Source organism: Lagenorhynchus albirostris, chromosome 19 (assembly GCF_949774975.1).
Source record: "Lagenorhynchus albirostris chromosome 19, mLagAlb1.1, whole genome shotgun sequence".
Lineage (NCBI taxonomy): Eukaryota > Metazoa > Chordata > Mammalia > Artiodactyla > Delphinidae > Lagenorhynchus > Lagenorhynchus albirostris.
This window is the reverse complement of record NC_083113.1, coordinates 41,130,610-41,151,409: the sequence shown is the minus strand read 5'-3', so window position 1 is coordinate 41,151,409 and position 20,800 is coordinate 41,130,610. Positions and strand designations below refer to the sequence as shown.

General features: G+C 39.3%; 1 protein-coding gene across 1 annotated transcript in view; it reads left to right on the top strand.

Annotated features, from left to right (window-relative positions):
• TERB1 (telomere repeat binding bouquet formation protein 1) overlaps positions 1-19,755 on the top strand; it is a 34,772-nt gene extending 15,017 nt beyond the window's left edge. The window contains exons 11-16 of the mRNA XM_060131762.1: positions 9,534-9,883; positions 11,195-11,259; positions 11,552-11,647; positions 16,910-17,059; positions 18,113-18,178; positions 19,562-19,755. Of these exons, the coding sequence (XP_059987745.1) occupies positions 9,534-9,883; positions 11,195-11,259; positions 11,552-11,647; positions 16,910-17,059; positions 18,113-18,178; positions 19,562-19,755 (921 nt within the window). The remainder of the gene's footprint in view (positions 1-9,533; positions 9,884-11,194; positions 11,260-11,551; positions 11,648-16,909; positions 17,060-18,112; positions 18,179-19,561) is intronic.
• The last annotated feature ends 1,045 nt before the right edge of the window (positions 19,756-20,800 follow it).

Here is a 20,800-nt window from a genome sequence, read left to right as displayed (position 1 = left end):
CTGAATTGGCAGGCGGACTCTCAACCACTGCGCCACCAGGGAAGCCCTGTGTGTACTACATTTTACTTATCCATTTATCAGTTGATGGACATACTCTATTTTTTTTAATTTATTTTTAATTTATATATTTTTGGCTACATTGGGTCTTTGTTGCTGTGCATGGGCTTTCTCTAGTTGCGGCGAGCAGGGGCTACTCTTTGTTGCGGTGTGCGGGCTTCTCATTGTGGTGGCTTCTGTTGTTGCGGAGCACAGGCTCTAGACGCGGGGGTTTCAGTAGTTGTGGCTTGTGGGCTCTAGAGCACAGGCTTAGTAGTTGTGGTGCATGGACTTAGTTGCTCCGCGGCATGTGGGATCTTGCTGGACCAGGGATTGAACCCATATCCCCTGCATTGGCAGGTGAATTCTTAACTACTGCGCCACCAGGGAAGTCCCTGGACATACTCTTTTACCTATAGCCTATGTCTTTATAGTTAGCATGGGTTTCAGTATATAGTTTGGTCTTTATTATCCTGTGTATTTCTGCTTTTTAATTGATGTGATCATTTCATTACCATTTAATGTAATTACTGATATATTTGGGTTTAAGTCTACCATATTGCTATTTGCTTCCTGTTTGTCCCATTTGTTCTTTGTTCCTTTTATTCCTGCTCTCCTGCCACCTTTTATATTATTTTTAAATATTCTTTTATATTTCATGTTAGATTATTGGCTAAATATTCTTGGTTTTTTAAGGGATTGCTTTAGGATTTATAATACACATCTTTAACTCATCATGGTCTATATTCAAATAATATCATTCCACTCATGTAATATTGTAAGACCTTTGCAATAGTGTGCTTACATTTCCATTTGTTCTTTGTGCTATTGCCATACGTTTTACTGCTACATTTGTCATAAACTGCCCAGTAATATTATTTTTGCTTTAAACAGCTATCTTTTTTCTAAAAATATTTTAATGTTTAATAAAATAATATTTACATACAATGGTAATCACACATTTTAAGCATTCAGTTTGACTTATGATATATTTTCTTTTAATAATTTTTTTTTTTTTTTGCCGTACGCGGGCCTCTCACCGCTGTGGCCTCTCCCGTTGCGGAGCACAGGCTCTGGATGTGCAGACCCAGCGGCCATGGCTCACGGGCCCAGCCACTGCGCGGCATGCGGGATCCTCCTGGACCGGGGCACGAACCCGCGTCCCCTGCATCGGCAGGCGGTCTCTCAACCGCTGCGCCACCAGGGAAGCCCTATAATAATTTTTTTTATTCCACAAGAGATAATCTTTTAAGTTTTATTTATTTATTTTGAATTTTAAAATTTTATTTATTTTTTTATACAGCAGGTTCTTATTAGTTATCCATTTTATACATATTAGTGTGTATATGTCAATCCCAATCTCCCAATTCATCCCACCACCACTGCCCCCCCCGCCGCCACTTTCCCACCTTGGTGTCCATACATTTGTTCTCTACATCTGGGTCTCTATTTCTGCCCTGCAAACCAGTTCATCTGTACCATTTTTCTAGGTTCCACATATATGCATTAATATATGATATTTGTTTTTCTCTTTCTGACTTACTTCACTCTGTATGACAGTCTCTGGGTCCATCCACGTCTCTACAAATGACCCAATTTCGTTCCTTTTTATGGCTGAGTAATATTCCATTGTATATATGTACCACATCTTCTTTATCCATTTGTCTGTTGATGGGCATTTAGGTTGCTTCCATGACCTGGCTATTGTAAATAGTGCTGCAATGAACACTGGGGTGCATGTGTCTTTTTGAATTATGGTTTTCTCTGGGTATATGCCCAGTAGTGGGATTGCTGGGTCATATGGTAATTGCTGGGTCATATGGTAATTCTTAGTTTTTTAAGGAACCTCCATACTGTTCTCCATAGTGGCTGTATCAATTTACATTCCCACCAACAGTGCAAGAGGATTTCCTTTTCTCCACACCCTCTCCAGCATTTGCTGTTTGTAGATTTTCTGAGGATGCCCATTCTAACTGGTGTGAGGTGATACTTCATTGCAGTTTTGATTTGCATTTCTCTAATAATTAGTGATGTTGAGTAGCTTTTCATGTGCTTCTTGGCCATCTGTATGTCTTTGGAGAAATGTCTATTTAGGTCTTCTGCCCATTTTTGGATTGGGTTGTTTGGTTTTTTAATACTGAGCTGCATGAGCTGCTTATATATTTTGGAGATTAATCCTTTGTTCGTTGATTTGTTTGCAAATATTTTCTCCCATTCTGAGGGTTGTCTTTTCATCTTGTTTGTAGTTTCCTTTGCTTTGAAAAAGCTTTTAAGTTTCATTGGGTCCCACTTGTTTATTTTTGTTTTTACTTCCGTTACTCTAGGAGATGGATCAAAAAAGCTATTGCTGTGATTTATGTCAAAGAGTGTTCTTCCTATGTTTTCCTCTAAGAGTTTTATAGTGTCCAGTCTTACATTTAGGTCTTTAATCCATTTTGAGTTTATTTTTGTGTATGGTGTTAGGGAGTGTTCTAATTTCATTCTTTTACATGTAGCTGTCCAGTTTTCTCAGCACCACTTATTGAATTGAAGAGACTGTCTTTTCCCCATTGTATATCCTTGCCTCCTTTGTCATAGAGTAGTTGACCATAGGTGTGTGGGTTTATCTCTGGCTTTCTATCCTGTTCCATTGATATATATTTCTGTTTTTGTGTCAGTACCATATTGTGTTGATTACTGTAGCTTTGTAGTATAGTCTGAAGTCAGGGAGTCTGATTCCTCCAGCTCCCTTTTTTTCCCTCAAGACTGCTTTGGCTATTTGGGGTCTTTCGTGTCTCCATACAAATTTTAAGATTTTTTGTTCTAGTTCTGTAAAAAATGCCATTGGTAATTTTTTTTTTTAAGATGTTGGGGGTAGGAGTTTATTAATTAATTAATTTATTTTTGCTGTGTTGGGTCTTCTTTTCTGTGCGAGGGCTTTCTCTAGTTGTGGTAAGCGGGGGCCACTCTTCATCGCGGTGCGCAGGCCTCTCACTATTGCGGCCCCTCTCGTTGCGGAGCACAGGCTCCCGATGCGCAGGCTCAGTAGTTGTGGCTCATGGACCCAGCCGCTGCGCAGCACGTGGGATCTTCCCTGACCGGGGCACGAACCCGTGTCGCCTGCAGCGGCAGGCAGACTCTCAACCACTGCGCCACCAGAGAAGCCTGCCATTGGTAATTTGATAGGGATTGCATTGAATCTGTAGATTGCTTTGGGTAGTATAGTCATTTTCACAGTATTGATTCTTTCAATCCAAGAACATGGTATATCTCTCCATCTGTTTGTATCATCTTTAATTTCTCTCATCACTGTCTTATAGTTTTCTGCATACAGGTCTTTTGTCTTCCTAGGTAGGTTTATACCTAGGTATTTTATTCTTTTTGTTGCAGTGGTAAATGGAAGTGTTTCCTTAATTTCTCTTTCAGATTTTTCATCATTAGTGTATAGGAGTGCAAGAGATTTCTGTACATTAATTTTGTATCCTGCAACTTTACCAAATTTATTGATTAGCTCTAGTAGTTTTCTGGTGGCGTCTTTAGGATTCTCTATATATAGTATCATGTCATCTGCAAACAGTGACAGTTTTACTTCTTTTCCAATTGTATTCCTTTTGTCTTGTTCCTGATCTTAGAGGCAGTGCTTTCAGTTTTCACCACTGAGAATGACGTTTGCTGTGCATTTGTCATAAATGGCCTTTATTATGTTGAGGTAGGTTCCCTCTATGCCCACTTTCTGGAGAGTTTTTATCATAAATGGTGTTGAATTTTGTCAAAAGCTTTTTCTGCATCTATTGAGATGATCATATGGTTTTTCTTCTTCAATTTGTTAATATGGTGTATTACATTGATTGATTTGCATATATTGAAGAATCCTTGCATCCCTGGGGTAAATCCCACTTGATCATGGTGTATGATCCTTGTAATGTGTTGTTGGATTCTGTTTGCTAGTATTTTGTTGAGGATTTTTGCATCTATATTCATCAGTGATATTGGTCTGTAATTTTCTTTTTTTGTAGTATCTTTGTCTGGTTTTTGTATCAGGGTGATGGTGGCCTCATAGAATGAGTTTGGGGGTGTTCCTTCCTCTGCAATTTTTTGGAAGAGTTTGAGAAGGATGGGTGTTAGCTCTTCTCTAAATGTTTGATAGAATTCATCTGTGAAGCCATCTGGTCCTGGACTTTTGCTTGTTGGAATATTTTAAATCACAGTTTCAATTTCGTTACTTGCTATTGTTCTGTTCATATTTCTATTTCTTATTTTTTTTTTGATGTGGACCATTTTTAAAGTCTTTATTGAATTTGTTACAATATTGCTTCTGTTTTATGTTTTGTTTTTTTGGCTGTGAGGCATATGGGATCTTAGCTTCCCAACCAGGGATCGAACCATTACCCCCTGCACTGGAAGGCAAAGCCTTAACCACTGGACTGTCAGGGAAGTCCCCGAGTTATGATAATTTTATACAGTTGTGTAACTATCAGGACAGTCAAGATATAGAACAGTCCACTCACCCTAAAATGTTTCCTTGTGTCCCTTTATAGACAGTCCCATTCCCCATCCTCAGCCTAGGCAATTCACTGATCTGCTTTCTGTCATTAGTGTCCGTTTCTATAATTTCATGTAAATGGAATCATATATTATATAATATTTTGTGTTTGATTTATTTCACTTAATATATAATGTTTTTTAGATTCACCAATGTTGTTTTATTAATATTTTGCTCCTTTTTACTGCTGAGTAATATTCCATAGTATGGACACACCACAACTTGTGTATCCATTCACCAACTGATAGACATTTGGGTTGCTTCTAGATCTTGGCTACTAGCAATAATGTTATGTGAACATTGGTGTACACTTCTGTGCCTGTAGTGTACATTTTCATTTCTCTTCGATAAATACCTAAGAGCAAAATCACTGGACAATTATATTTTAAAGAAATTATGAACCTCTTTTTTTTTTTTTCTATTGGGCCACACTGTGCGACATGCAAGATCTTAGTTCCCCCACCAGGGATCGAACCCATGCCCCCTGCAGTGGAAGCGTGGAGTCTTAACCACTGGACCTCCAAGGAAGTCCCAGAAATTACGAACCTCTTTTTTTTTTTTTTTTTTTTTTTTGCGGTACACGGGCCCCTCACCGCTGCGGCCTCTCCCGTTGCGGAGCACAGGCTCCGGACGCGCAGGCCCAGCGGCCATGGCTCACGGGCCCAGCCGCTCCACGGCACGTGGGATCCTCCCAGACCGGGGCACGAACCCGTATCCCCCGCATCAGCAGGCGGACTCCCAACCACTGCGCCACCAGGGAAGCCCTACGAACCTCTTTTAGCATTTCCTATAATACAAGTCTGCCTCCACTTGCCACCACTCAAAACAACACGGCACCAAAAGAAGAAAAAGTCCCTTCTTTTTATTCCATCCTTGTATTGCCCCTCTAGCACATTCTGATGTCAGAGTCTAACACTGGCTAGCCCTAGAATAGTGGTCTATAGAGTCTAGTTTAAGTTTTACAATGCAGGACAAAGGAGGATAGGTTTGGAGTTGAGGAGCAATAAATTAAGAACTGGTACATCCTTTATGTCATGTACACAGCTGTTACCCTGGGATACTCCTTTACCATCATCTTAATGATTCTCTTTGTATCTTTCCTTGATTCCTGATTTCCTGGATCCTGTGTCATTCTCTGTTTTTTGGTTTAGTTTCCCATTTGGTGGGCTACATTCTTCTTTAGCTTTCTGAAAAAGGGTACATAGTATGTAATTTTTTTGAGACCTTGTAAATATGAAAATAATTTTATTTTGCCTTCAGAATTAATTGATAGTTTGGTTGGACAAAATATTCTAGATTGGAAATCACCTCAGTATATTAAACGTGTTGCTCCATAGTCTTGTAGTTTCCAGTGTTACTCTTGAGGTCCAAAGCCATTCTGATCCTTTGGTGTGACCTGTGTTCTCCTTCTGGAAGCTTATATAATTTTTATCCCCAGTGTTTTAAAATTTTACAGTGTGGTGTCAGTCTCTTTTCATTCATTGTGTTATATACATAGTGGGCCCTTTCAATCTGTCGACTTATGTCCTTCAGTTCTGGGAAAGTTTATAGCATTATGCTGTGATGATTGCTTCCCTGTTTTCTCTTTCCTTGTTTTCTGAGACTCCTATTATTTATTTGTTGGACTTCTTGAGCTGGTCTTCCTTCTTATCATTTCTCTCTTATTTTCTTCTCTTTTTTTGTTCTACATTCTGGGAAATGTTCTCATATTTACTTTTTAAACTAACCTATTGAGTTTTTCACTTCTGCTATTATGTTCTTAGTTACCAAAGCCTCTTTTTTACTCCTTTTCAATTATCTTATTCTCATTTCATGGACTTAAGACTTAAAAGGCATTCTTCTTTTAAATATATCAATGACAATTCTAATTTTTTCTCCTGGTTTTCCCAAAGAGTTTATTGGGCAGACCTGGGGATGGGGAGGCCCTGCATCTAAAGCAAGGTGTTTTCTCTAGTTGCGGCGAGCGGGGGCTACTCTTTATTGCAGTGCTCGGGCTTCTTATTGCGGTGGCTTCTCTCATTGTGGAGCACGGGCTCTAGTTGTGCGGGCTTCAGTAGTTGTGGTTCGCGGGCTCTAGAGCACAGGCTCAGTAGTTGTGGCACACAGGCTTAGTTGCTCCGCGGCATGTGGGATCTTCCCGGACCAGGGATCGAACCCATGTCCCCTGCATTGGAAGGCAGATTCTCAACCACTGCACCACCAGGGAAGCCTAAGTCTGCTTTATTTATTTATTTATATTTATTTTGGCTACGTTGGGTCTTTGTTGCTGTGTGTGGGCTTTCTCTAGTTGCAGTGAGCAGGGGCTACTCTTCATTGCAGTGTGCAGGCTTCTCATTGTGGTGGCTTCTCTTGTTGTGGAGCACGGACTCTAGGCGCGTGGGCTTCAGTAGTTGTGGCGCACGGGCTTAGTTGCTCTGTGGCATGTGCGATCTTCCCAGACCAGGGCTCGAACCTGTGTCCCCTGCATTGGCAGGCGGATTCCTAACCACTGTGCCACCAGGGAAGCCCTGCTTCATTTATTTAAATTCAACTTTATCAAGTCTGCTAAATAGGCTGTCATTCACCTATCTGCTTTCCAATTCCAAAATTTTGTTGCATTTGTATCTTCTCCCATTTTTCCTTGTGGAATTTATGCTTCTCCTTGTGGGTTTATGCCTTTTTTTTTTTTTTTTTTTTTTGACTGCATTGGGCCTTCATTGCTGCACAAGGACTTTTCTCTAGTTGCGGCAGGTGGGAGCTACTCTTCATTAGGGTGCGTGGGCTTCTCATTGCGGTGGCTTCTCTTGTCACAGAGCACGGGCTCTAGGTGCACGCGGGCTCAGTAGTTGTGGCTTGCGGGCTCTAGAGCGCAGCCTCAGTAGTTGTGGCACATGGGCTTAGTTGCTCCGCGGTGTGTGGGATCTTCCCGGATCAGGGATCAGACCCGTGTCCCCTGCATTGGCAGGCAGATTCTTAACCACTGTGCCACCAGGGAAATCCCTATGCCTTTTTATTTTTTATTTATTTATTTTAATAAATTTGTTTATTTATTTATTTTTAGCTGTGTTGGGTCTTTGTTGCTGCGCCACCAGGGAAGTCCACCTATGCCTTTTTAAGAACTGTTGTTCTAATTGTGTTTTTGGAAGGAACGAAAATAAATATGGGTGTTAAAGTCATCATCTTTACCTGGAAGTCCTATCTATCTATCTGTCTACCTATATATCTTACAATTGCAGAGTATTCCACTGATGGATATGCTAGTTCCCCTTGAGATGAACTTTCAGATTCCAACTTTTAGCTATTACAAACCATACTGCAGTTAATAACATTAACATTTTGCACATGTAAAAGTATATCTATAGGATTTTTTTAAAAGATATACACAATGTTTTTGTTTGTTTGTTTTGTGCTGCGTTGGGTCTTCGTTGCTGCACTTGGGCTTTTCTCGCTCTAGTTGTGGCCAGCGGGGGCTACTCTTCGTTGCAGTGCGTGGGCTTCTCATTTCGGTGGTTTCTCTTGTTGCGGAGCACAGGCTCTAGGTGCGCGGGCTTCAGTAGTTGTAGCACGTGGGCTTAGTAGTTACGGTACGTGGGCCCTAGAACGCACGGACTTCAGTAGTTGTGGCTCATGGGTTCTAGAGCTCAGGCTCAATAGTTGTGGCACACAGGCTTAGTTGCTCCGTGGCATGTGAGATCTTCTCAGACCAGGGATCAAACCGGTGTCCCCTGCATTGGCAGGCGGATTCTTAACCACTGTGCCACCAGGGAAGTCCCACAGTTTTTATCATGAAAGATACTGTCAAATTGTTTCTCCATAGAGGTGTACCAGTTTACACTCTCCCCCATAATGTACAGAATGTTTCCCTATACCCTTTTGGTCTTTGCCAATGTCATAGATGAAGAAAGATGTCTAGGGACTTCCCTGGTGGTGCAGTGGTTGAGAGTCTGCTTGCTGATGCAAGGGACACGGGTTTGTGCCCCGGTCCGGGAAGATCCCGCATGTCGCGGAGCGGCTGGGCCCGTGAGCCATGGCCTCTGAGCCTGCGCATCTGGAGCCTGTGCTCCGCAACGGGAGAAGCCACAACAGTGAGAAGCCCGCGTATCGCAAAAAAAAAGAAAAAAAAGATGTCTATGGCACTTCCCTGGCAGTCCAGTGGTTAAGACTCCGAACTTCCAATGCAGGGGGCGCGGGTTCGATCCCTGGTCGGGGAACTAAGATCCCACATGCTGTGCGGTGGGGCCAAAATGTAAAAAAAATAAAATAAAGAAAGATATCTCATTTGCCTTTAATGTTTATTTCTCTTATTAAAGTGAGATGGAGCATTTTTCATATGTGTAAGAGCTATTTATTTATATTTCCTTTCTTGTGAACTGTTCATCTCCTTTCCTATGTTTCTACACTGTTACTGATCTTTTTCATAGTTCATTGTAGTAGCTTTTTATAAATGTTACTAGAAAAATTCTACTGTAACTCAAGATATGACATACATATTCTTTCTAGCTGTTTTGATTTGTATTTGATTTTGCTTTTGGCCCTTTTTTCCTCTGGGTCCCCACCCCCCAATATTCTTCATCTCTAGCAGAACTTAAAAAAAATTTTTATGTGGTAAAGTATAGGTTTTTCTTTTATGATTTATTGATTTTTTTGTAATACTTGGAAAGGTATTCCTCCCATTGAGAATATTAAAACATCATGGTTTCTTTTAGAACATATATAATTTCATTTTTTTATATTTAAATATTTAGTTAATTTTTACTTTATTTTTGTGTAAATTGTGAGATATGTATTCAGTTTATCTTTTTCCCAAGTTGACTACCCAATGTCCCCAAATCATTTAAAGAATATTCTCCCCTTCCTTCCTAATGTAAACTACCCCCTTTATAATGTATATTCTATTGACAATCATAAACTTTTTCTGCATTATTTAAAGGGAGTGTAAATTGAATTATAAAGCAAATGATTATTTTGAAGTTATTTACTTATTTTTACATTACAGGAAAGAGTACAAAGAGAAAAATATAAGGATTATGTTTCATCTATGAACATAAATATTCAAAATACATTGAAACACCTCCATGCAGATAGCAGTGGTGGAGGTTCCAAAGCAGAAGATAGGGATAAAAGCCAGTCTAGAAAGCTTCAGAGTTATAAGTCCCATGAAGTCATGTCCAAAGCATGTACAAATGATGATCAAATGAAGACCCTGTTAAAGAGTGCAAATCCAGTTAATGCTTTTTATAGGGAGAGTGAGCAAAATAAGACTTTATGTAAAGCCAATTCAAGCTGCAATCAAAACTTACGTGAAGAAACAACCTTTGAAAAAAAGAATTTTGTTTCTCAATCAAGGTATAGTTTAATAATTGTTTCTAACTTTTATTTATTCAGCATTTGTGTGTGTGTGTGTAGTACTATGTGCCATACTCTTAAACACTGGGATATAGAAATGATAAGCATGGTTTTAGGAGGAGCCTAATGTAGGAAATGTTGGGAAAGGAGTTTGGATGGGCCAGTATGGGCCAGTTTATCTAGGGCCTTGCATGTAATACTACTCAAGATTTTCTGTTATAACTTATAGCGTATAGGGAGCCGCTGACGATTTTAAATTGAGTGGCACGATCAGATTTGAATTTTAGAAGGGATACTCAGAAAACTTAAACTGAACCTCTGTAGCTGAAATAACAATGCACGTATTGATAATCCATCAGTAATTTAGCAAAAGCCAGTTTGTAAGTTTAACTTGATAAAAGGGAGTAAGGAGTGATGAAAATCTGGTTTAGGCTTGTCTTTTCATTTGTTCCCTGTACCTCACCTCCAGTGTATGTCCTTTCTCGCTCATGGGTAGCCTGTGGGGCTGGACCTGGAATTGCAGCTTTTCTTCCTAAAGCCTTTCTTGTGTTCTGCTCTTCTGATAGTTATTGGGCTAGGAGGGAAACTGAAGAGAATGGTGCTATGTTCTGGGGAGGCTGCAGGGTAAACTAAGTGTTAGACAGATGGATTACATCATCACACCCCCTTTTTCCTTTTCAAAACCATTCTTCATGTAATTTTAACCCGATTTCTCAGGGATATAGAATTGGGAAGTAGTGGGATATGCTCTTGGGCCAACCTTCTTGCCCTCTGGCCCAATGAATTTGTTATTTCCTCTTTTTTGCTCTCCTTCCTTCCTGTTTTCCTCTTTTATAATTTTTTTTTTCCATGTTTCTGCTGGCATCAGTATTATTGACCTCTGGAGTCTTGTTTAACTCCACTTTTTTTTTTTTTAATTGAAGTAGAGTTGATTTACAATGTTTCAGGTGTACAGCAAAGTGATTCACTTATATACACACACACACACACACACACACACATATATACTTTATCAGATTCTTTTCCATTATACATTATTACAAGATATTGAATAAAGTTCCCTGTTCTATACTATAGGTCCTTATTGTTTATCTATTTTTTATTATATATAGTAGTTAACTCCACTTTTAGAAACAAGGCTATAACCATTGCATACCATACTTTGGCAGAATTTGGTAGATTTTGGTAGATCCTGACTCCAGCTCTTTCTGCCTGTCAAACATCAGAATCACACTACTGCTTATGGAAAGATTTGTTCACATACCAAACAATATGTTTACTTTTATTAATCTGGTGTCTATTTTCTTTTAGCGACCATATTTTTAAACATCCAACTCCTATTGGCAAAAACACAAAGCAACAGTTACCAGTAACAGGTATGACTAAAAATGTTTCTTCTTTGATTGTTCAAGAAAACATATTTAGGTGATTAATATAGCTAAAAGTAATATCTTCCCTCTAACATATAAGCCATGCCTTTGACTCTCTTTCTGGTCTAAACGCCTTAGTCACCTTTTATTGATATCCTTTCCGTATATCCACTAGGATGACTGGAAGTGGAGTACTGGGCTACAGTTTATGAAACTCTTGAGAATTAATAAATCTTATAAATGTCAGGTCCTTTTCACTAATCAAAAATATCTTTCATTTTGCAATTTTTTTCCCCAGATCCATTGACATTATGTTCAGATATAATAAATAAAGAAGTCATTGGTTTTCTAGCAACAGACAATTGTTCCAAAATATTGAAGTATAGATGCTCAGGTAAATATTTTTTTAATTGTAGTTGTTTCATAATTAAAGCTTTATATGATGTTAATTAACTAGAATTTGTAATAGTTCTACCTGTGTGATTTAAAGTTCATTCCCTTTGGAGAAATAACAATCTGGGGTCTCATAAAACACTCGAATTAATACCTTCTATCTGCATTAGTCTGTGTTCCCAGTATTTGCTCATATGAATCAATGCAGCTAATACTTTTTTCTTTTTTTGAATTTTATTTTATTTATTTTTTTATACAGCAGGTTCTTATTAGTTATCCATTTTATACATATTAGTATATATATGTCAATCCCAATCTCCCAGTTCATCACAGCACCACCACCCCCCTCCAGCGCTTTCCCCCTTCGTGTCCATACGTTTGTTCTCTACATCTGTGTCTCAATTTCTGCCCTGCAAGCCGGTTCAGCAGCTAATACTCTTAAAAAATTACTTTATTATTCTTTTTCTGTCACCATCTATAAGTTTAACTTTACTGAGTAAGGTAAACATTTTTTATATTTTCAGAGAGCCAATAAATAGGTATATGTTCTGGATTATAAATAATCCAGAATTCCACAGTGCTTATTCCCTCCCTTCTTCTCCTTCATATCCCAGTATTTGCTCTTCGTTTACTCTTACTGTTGCACCCTGCTCTTTGGAGAAAACTGAGGCTATTCCACACTAGGCTCAAAATATTACTATTCTTCTGTCTTAGATGAAGGGTTTATCTCTTTTACTCTAAAACTAATATCTAGCTATAATCCAAATCCCATCTATGTTTTCTCCCCATTTTATAATAATACTTGTGTAGGCTTTCTCTTTAGTCCCTTTCTATTCGTTACCTCCATTTGTCCCACCTTAAACTATGTTCATTTCTCCTCATCTTAAAAAATACCCAAATACTTTGTGTGATTTGCTGTCCCTTCAAGTATTCATCTGTTCTTTCTTCCACCATCTATTACCAGATTCCTGCTCTTGTTCCCTTCTCTTTCAGCGTATTCTTTCCCTTCTTAACCCCCTGCAGTCTAGCTTCTTTTATTGCCATTCTACTAAACTTTAATGTTAAAGGTTACCTGAAACCTCTTTTTTAACCCCCAAACCAATGACTTTTTAAAAGATTCTTATTGTCTTTAGTATTTCTGCACTGTCAACTACCATTCCTTGAAATCCTCTCCTCTCATTTGAAAACCATAGTTCCCAAACTGTCCACCCGAGCTCCCTGGGGCTCTGCAGTGAACTCACAAGGGCCCTACACAATATTTAAAATTTTATAAGTGAAACACAAAATGGTCAACATCTTCTGGACACCACGTAAACTACTAGCTCAAAGTAGTTCACAGTTTCACCATTAGATTGTACTACATCTCTTTTGATGATGTCACATCTTTGTGAAGCTGGGTTTTCAGTGGTTGTTGTGATTTTTTAATTTATTTATTTATTTATTTATTTATTTTTGGCTGTGTTGGGTCTTTGTTGCTGCACGCAGGCTTTCTCTAGTTGTGGCGAGCGGGGGCTACTCTTCATTGTGGTGTGCAGGCTTCTTACTGCGGTGGCTTCTCATTGTGGGCATCAGTAGTTGTGACACGCGGGCTCTAGAGCACAGGCTCAGTAGTTGTGGTGCACGGGCTTAGTTGCTCTGTGGCATGTGGGATCCTCCCAGACCAGGGTTCGAACCCGTGTCCCCTGCATTGGCAGGCGGATTCTTAACCATTGCACCACCAGGGAAGTCCCAGTTGTTGTGATTTTTAAAAAGCAAGCACCACGTGAAAATCTGTGGAACAGGAAATGAGGGTGGCAGTGTCCAGTCTGATTACAAGTTTTGAGAACTTGTGCTGTACCCAATTGTTGCACAAATCCCATTAGGAAGTAATCGTAATTAATAAGAATGAAATACAAATATATATATATATTTCAAATTTAGGTCTATTATTTTTTTAAATGGCTACCAAGTTGTTAGAACATAAATACGTATTGAGTTGTTTTGGACCTAACAGAACATTTGGTATTTCTTTTGGCCTAAGGGTGCTGTGAAAAAATCACCAAGATCTTTTTTTTTTAATTTTTTTTTGGCTGTGTTGGGTCTTCATTGTTGCGCGCGGGCTTTCTCTAGTTGCAGTGAGTGGGGGCTACCCTTTGTTGCAGTGCGCGGGCTTCTCTTGCTGCAGAGCACGCGCTCTAGGTGCAGGGGCTTCAGTAGTTGCGGCATGTGGGCTCAGTAGTTGTGGTGCACAGGCTTAGTTGCTCCGCAGCATGTGGGATCTTCCTGGACCAGGGATCGAACCCGTATCTTCTGCATTGGCAGGTGGATTCTTAAGCACTGCACCACCAGGGAAGTCCCAATCACCAAGCTCTTAAAGATGCCACAGAGTGAGACAGTTGGGAACCTCTGGTCAAAAATATTCCAGTTCGTAGAATGGATGCTCTATAACTGTTAACTCCCTTTCATCCCTTAGTTTGTTTGAGATAGTTCCTTCCTAGTTGCTTTGCTCCCTCAGTGACCATTCATTTTGCAGACACTTAGGGAGTGCTTATTCTGCAGCAGGCACTGGAATCAGAGATGAATGGAACTCAGTCCTCACTTCAGGAAGTTTACAGTCTATAAAGCTCTCCGTTTTATTACCTTTATTCCTTTATCTTATCTTCCTGCCAAATTTCTACAGATACTCCCCCCAATATATAGTCTACAGCACTTACTCAACTCTGCTGCAGCATCATAGATGCAGCTAGCATCATCTATCATTTTACCAATGATTTTCAAATCTGTATCTCCACACTTCACTTCTACTTCGGGTTATAGCCTCATTCTTCCATATCCAGCTGTACCTAGGACATACTCACTTTAATATTTTGTTATTTCAAGCTTAATGTATTCAAAACAAAACATCTTTCTCCCTCTTAAACTGCCCCCCCTCCAGCCACTCCATTTTTATTAGTGTTGCCATTATTCTTCTGGCCCCCCAGATTTCAAACCTTGAATCATCTATAACTATCTTTTCTCCTTACATCCCCTATTTCTAGTCTATCATATTTGGTTCTTTCTTTCTTTCCCACACAGGCCCCTTTTCCTTCATGCCTAAATTACTAGCAGTCTTTCAGTCTCAAGTCTCACCAACCCCCAAGTAACGTGTATTGCTATTAACTTCTCTTCCTCATATGTGCTTTGTATCATGTCACCATGCTAAATAACCCTCAGCGCTTCTCTGTAACTCACTAAATCAAACTCTCTGCCTGGCTTTCAGAATTGTGTGGAATTTTGTCCTGCTTCCACTTGTTAAATTTTACTGCAATTTGTTCTGTTTAAGTCCACCAGAAATGTGCCATGCTTATTCCAAACTTTGCCATTCGATCCATTACAATCGAATTGTCCTAAATGTCTCCCTTACCCCGACAGCTCATTATTCACCAATTTTACCTCAGAAATCTCTGCATTCTCCCTGCAAATGCTGTGTTTCAGAATCTCCTTATTTATCTGGACTGTTTAAGTTACCCCTCAACTGATCCTCTTACCTTCAGTTGAGCTTTCTGTAGACAAATCTTGTCATTTCCCTGCTTAATAAATATCCATCAGTTCTTCCCATTGACTTGAAGATAGTAGTTAAAAATCCTTAAGATGACTTTCAAGACCGTTTTTGACCTGGCCCCTTGCAACCCTTACCAACCTCAACTTTTCTCCCACAGTTCTCTCATACCTTATACTCCAGCCACACATAGTACTGTGATTCTCTGAACATACTATGCTTTTTTACTCTTCTGTGCTTTTGACGTGTTCTTTGTACTTGAAATGTCCTCATCCTTGCCAACTTTCTGCCTGGCTAACTTTTCCTGTAGGTGACAGGTGGATAGAGAACTTTATAATGGATGGATGCGGCTAACATTACCTGAACCTACTGATCAATTTTAATATAAAAAGAGAGATAGTCAAACTTTATGTTCCTGTTAATGTGATGCAGTAAGAAGTACACAATACTACCTGTGAGGAGTTCTACTAAAAACAATTGAACTTGGGCTTCCCTGGTGGCGCAGTGGTTGAGAGTCCGCCTGCCGATGCAGGGGACATGAGTTCGTGCCCTGGTCGGGGAAGATCCCACATGCCGCGGAGCGGCTGGGCCCGTGAGCCATGGCTGCTGAGGCTGCGCGTCCGGAGCCTGTGCTCCGCAACGGGAGAGGCCACAACAGTGAGAGGCTCGTGTATCGAAAAAGCAAAAAAACAAAAACACACAAAAAAACAATTGAACCTGAATCTGATCAATCATCTAGATCTAATTACAAGTTTCTTGGGCACACAGGAATATTTTAAAGGATGCAGCTAGGATGTAATCAGCAAAACTCAGCCTTTGGGAAACTGCACATTACAAATGACCCAGGGTCTACAGCAAGTAAATGACAAAGAGGAAGAGAGGAGAATTGGTAGATTAAAAGAAACTCAAGAGACATACCAGCTGAATGTAATGGTGGACCTTGTTTGGATCATGATTCAAATAAACCAACTGTAAAGAGAAAGTTTTGAAATGATGGGGAAATTTGAACACTGACTGGATATTAGATGATATTAAGCATAATTTTCTTAGGTGTGATAGTGGTTTTGCCATTAAAAAAATAAAACAAAGTAAGTGGTTTTTTTTTAAAAAGAGTTCTTATCTGTTAAGATAAGTTCTTATCTGTTAAAAAGAGTTCTTATCTGTTAAGAATGCATATGTAAATGCAAATCTGTAAATGCATATCATTTACAGATGAAATGATACTAGAATGCAAATTGCAGCCTTCATAATCCAGTGTGTACATGGGAGGCAGAGCTGAGTAGGTGGGGGAAGATAAAATATGACAGACCATGAGTTAATAATTGTTGAAGCTGGATGATGGATACGTAGTGGGTAATTATACTTTTCTCTTTATTCTCGTGTGTTTGAAATGTTCCATAGTAAAACATTGAAAAAAAGAAGAAGAAAAAAAAGACGACTGGGCATAAGGGTCACTTCCTTTGGATATCTTCCCTGATAGTGACTCCTGCTCAGAATTAGGCCAAGGTAGATGCTGCTTTTCTATATCACCATAACTCTGTTCACACCACTATGGCAACACTTATTTCACTGTATTATATTTGGTGTCTTTACTCTCTCACATGACATGACTTGGAGTTTCTTGATGTATTTATAATTAAGTTGCTGATTTCACTTCAGTTACCATCATAAAGATATTTGCTTTCATAAATTTGTTATTAGATTTTTTGTAACATCTATACATCACTTAAATTTGTTTTCTTTTAGGTTGCATAGCAGTAGGAAAATCCCTGAATAGCCGAACCTTTAGCAAGCTCTTACACTCTTGCCCATACCAATGTGATCGTCACAAAGTCATTGTGGAAGCTGAAGACAGATATAAAAATGGACTAAGGAAATCACTTATCTGTAACAAAAGTAATTAATTCAGCAATTTTAAAACTGTAATTATAGTAAGTGAGAAAGAGAAAAACAAATACCATATGCTAACACACATGTATATAGAATCTAAAAAAAAAAAATGGTTCTGAGGAACCTAGGGGCAGGACAGGAATAAAGACGCAGACATAGAGAATGCAGTTGAGGACACGGGGAGGGGGAAGGGTAAGCTGGAATGAAGTGAGCAAGCGGCATGGACATATATACACTACCAAATGTAAAATAGATAGCTAGTGGGAAGCAGCTGCATAGCACAGGGAGATCAGCTCGGTACTTTGTGACCACCTAGAGGAGTGGGATAGGGAAGATGGGAGGGAGACGCAAGAGGGAGGAGATATGGGGATATATGTATATGTATAGCTGATTCACTTTGTTATACAGCAACAACTAACACAACAATGTAAAGCAATTATACTCCAATAAAGATGTTAAAAAAAACCCAAAACTGTAATTATAACCATACCTTCTGAACTATGATCTAGAACATTAAGTATATTAAAAGATAAAGGGTAAAATAATGTTGAAAAGAAAATCTGGGGCTTCCCTGGTGGCGCAGTGGCTGAGAATCTGCCTGCCAATGCAGGGGACACAGGTTTGAGCTCTGGCCTGGGAAGATCCCACATGCCGCGGAGCAACCAGGCCCGACAATTACTGAGCCTGCGCGTCTGGAGCCTGTGCTCCACAACGAGAGGCTGCGAGGCCACGATAGTGAGAGGCCCGCGCACGGCGATGAAGAGTAGCCCCCGCTCGCCACAACTAGAGAAAGCCCTCACACAGAAACGAAGACCCAACACAGCCAAAAATAAATTAATTAATTAATAAAAAAAAAAAAAGAAAATCTGTCTCTGAGCAACTGTGATTTAAAATGTTCCCAGGGAGTAGGTTTAGTCTCTAGTAATTTAAAAATTCTTCCTAATCCACCTAAGGATTCCCATTAGAAGAGGGAAAAAGGGAATATCATACTAATGGAATTGATGTGATACTACTCAGATTGATACTCTAAGTACACTAAATGTTTTCTGTATTTTTCAGAAATTCTGCTGACCCCACGTAGAAGAGGAAAACTCAATAATGAATCTACTACCCCTGGAGGAATAAGTGAATATATTTAATTTTTAAATAAATATAAATTTCATATATTCCTGAAAAAGAACAGCTGAATGATTGTTCTCAGTCACATCATTAATGGCTTTTAAATGATAACCCTTGCTTCTGATGAGCGTCATACTTCCTGACAAAAGAGGCTTCCCTCTTCCCTTTTTCATGTTGCTTGCTCATCTATTACTTTCCGTCTGGGGAAGGGGCAGGAGAAAACTAACATTTATTAAGAACCTCCTATGTGTTAGGTGTTTTATACATGTTATTTGCTTTATTTGATATAATAACATTGTAAGATAAGGTATTATTTTATTCCCACTTTAATTTGTTTTCTTTTAGGTTGCATAGCAGTAGGAAAATAGCTGAAATTTGCCAATGAGTTGGCAAATGGCAGAACTTAGATTCAAATGCAAGCCTGTCTTTCTCCAGAATCCCCTTTTCTATCCTCCGGATCACTTTTCTGTTTTAAGAGCAAAATTATTCTATGCACAAGTGCTTCAGACAAATTTTGTGGAAGATTTTGGTTCACATCTGTAGCACTTTGAACAATCAAAATTGAAGAGACAAATAGTATAAACCTTAGAGCCCTGTTTAAAAATTAAAATATTTCTAAACTATGAGTTAATTTACAGGAGTTTTTCTTTAACTACAGGGTTAATCACCATTTCAAATTTATCACAAGACTTAAAGAACATTACCATTATCTTCTGTTCATATGGAATTAGTATGTGCAGAGTAAGACTAAGCAGTTGAGTACACTCCTTGTCAAAGTCACCTTGAAATTAGTAATATCTGTAGAGCCATTCAGTTATTTATTGTGAAGACATTTGGACTTGATCCATCCAGGAAACATTTTGCCACATACTTTTGTTTGGCCATTTTCACTGCCAAAACCTTGAAAGAAATTTCAAATTTACTTTTTATAACTAGGTCTTTTTCTAGGTTAAAATTTCTGCATACAAATTAAAATTAAGCGCAGTACCACTACAGGGTAGCCCACTTTTTGAAGTAATATTTTCTGTAGAAACTGTTAGAAAATGGGTATTTTTCTATAGAAACGTTGCAGTTGGAAATCTTTTTTTTTTTTTTTTTTTTTCCTTTGCGGTACGCGGGCCTCTCACTGTTGTGGCCTCACCCATTGCGGAGCACAGGCTCTGGACGCGCCGGCTGAGCGGCCATGGCTCACGGGCCCAGCCGCTCCGCGGCATGTGGGATCTTCTCAGACCGCGGCACGAACCCGTGTCCCCTGCATCGGCAGGCGGACTCTCAATCACTGCGCCACCAGGGAAGCCCTGGAAATCTTTTTGACAAGGAGTTGGCATCAAATAATAGAATTTCTTTTTTTTTTTTTCTTTTTTTTTTTCTTTTTTTTTTTTTTTGCAGTACACGGGCCTCTCACTGTTGTGGCCTCTCCCGTTGCGGAACACAGGTGCTCCGGACGCGCAGGCTCAGTGGCCATGGCTCTTGGGCCCAGCCGCTCCGCGACACGTGGGATCTTCCCAGACCGGGGCACAAACCCATGTCCCCTGCATCAGCAGGCGACTGTCAACCACTGCGCCACCAGGGAAGCCCAATAATAGAATTTCTTGAGCAGCATGTCTTAAAAGCAAATATATAACAACTAAAAGTATTCTATAATCATTTTTCATAGTAAAATCATTTGCAGAGCATCATGAAATATACATAATTATGGTTATATATTGATTATACAGAGGGATCCTAAATATTTTTAAGTCACTTTCAGCTCGTAAATACCTACATCTTTTTTGTAGGTTCGAGTTGCTTAGCTAAAATCCAATAGTTAATAAGTTGGCCTGCTTTTTTCAAATTTAGAAAGGCATCTTGAGGAGGTAGTGATTAGATTGGTCTTATATCTCTTTTACAAGCAGGCCAGGAATATTTGATGTACTGCCATGTTTCCCCCTCTTAATAAATTTCCCTTTCATACTAGAGACATTCATCACCTTTCATTTGGTTATAGGTTACACTCAAATTTGAGACTCTTCTTTTGAGAAGGGACCATTTGCAGTATCTAAGTATTTAAAGAGCCTTGGGGGCAAGGCTCTCTTTTAGGATGGATTGATATCTTGAGAGGGTTTGAAAAACAAGAGTCTCTAGGACTGAGCCCTCTTGCCTATTTTTCCCTGCTTTTTTCTAATGCCCAGTCAGTATTAGGAGGAGCACTAAAGAAGTCACAGAAGAGAGTCTTGTGGTGTAGAGAGCTGTTTCCTTCTTCTAGTCTGTCAACTATGCTGCTGTGGTAACCATTGAGGTATTTGGCACAGATGCTAATTTAAGTGTAGAAGTCAGTGAGATGGCAACTGCAGGGGAAAAGTGGGGATTGGCTCTACATGAACACTCCCAGGACCCAATATCTTGAATGTTATAATAACCCATCTGGTCCTGATTATAATGAGTTCAAATCATTTAGCAAGTGAAGTTGAAATCATGTTTCTTGGATAACCACAGTTTTCCAGTAGACCCAAGTAAGAATTAACTTCATTGATAAGTTTTAAAAGTTTTTACTGGTAGTAACATTTTTCCATCAACAAATATTTATTGATCACCTACTATGTGTCAGACACTGTCTTAGGCACTGGGGACACATGGGGAGTAAAACAG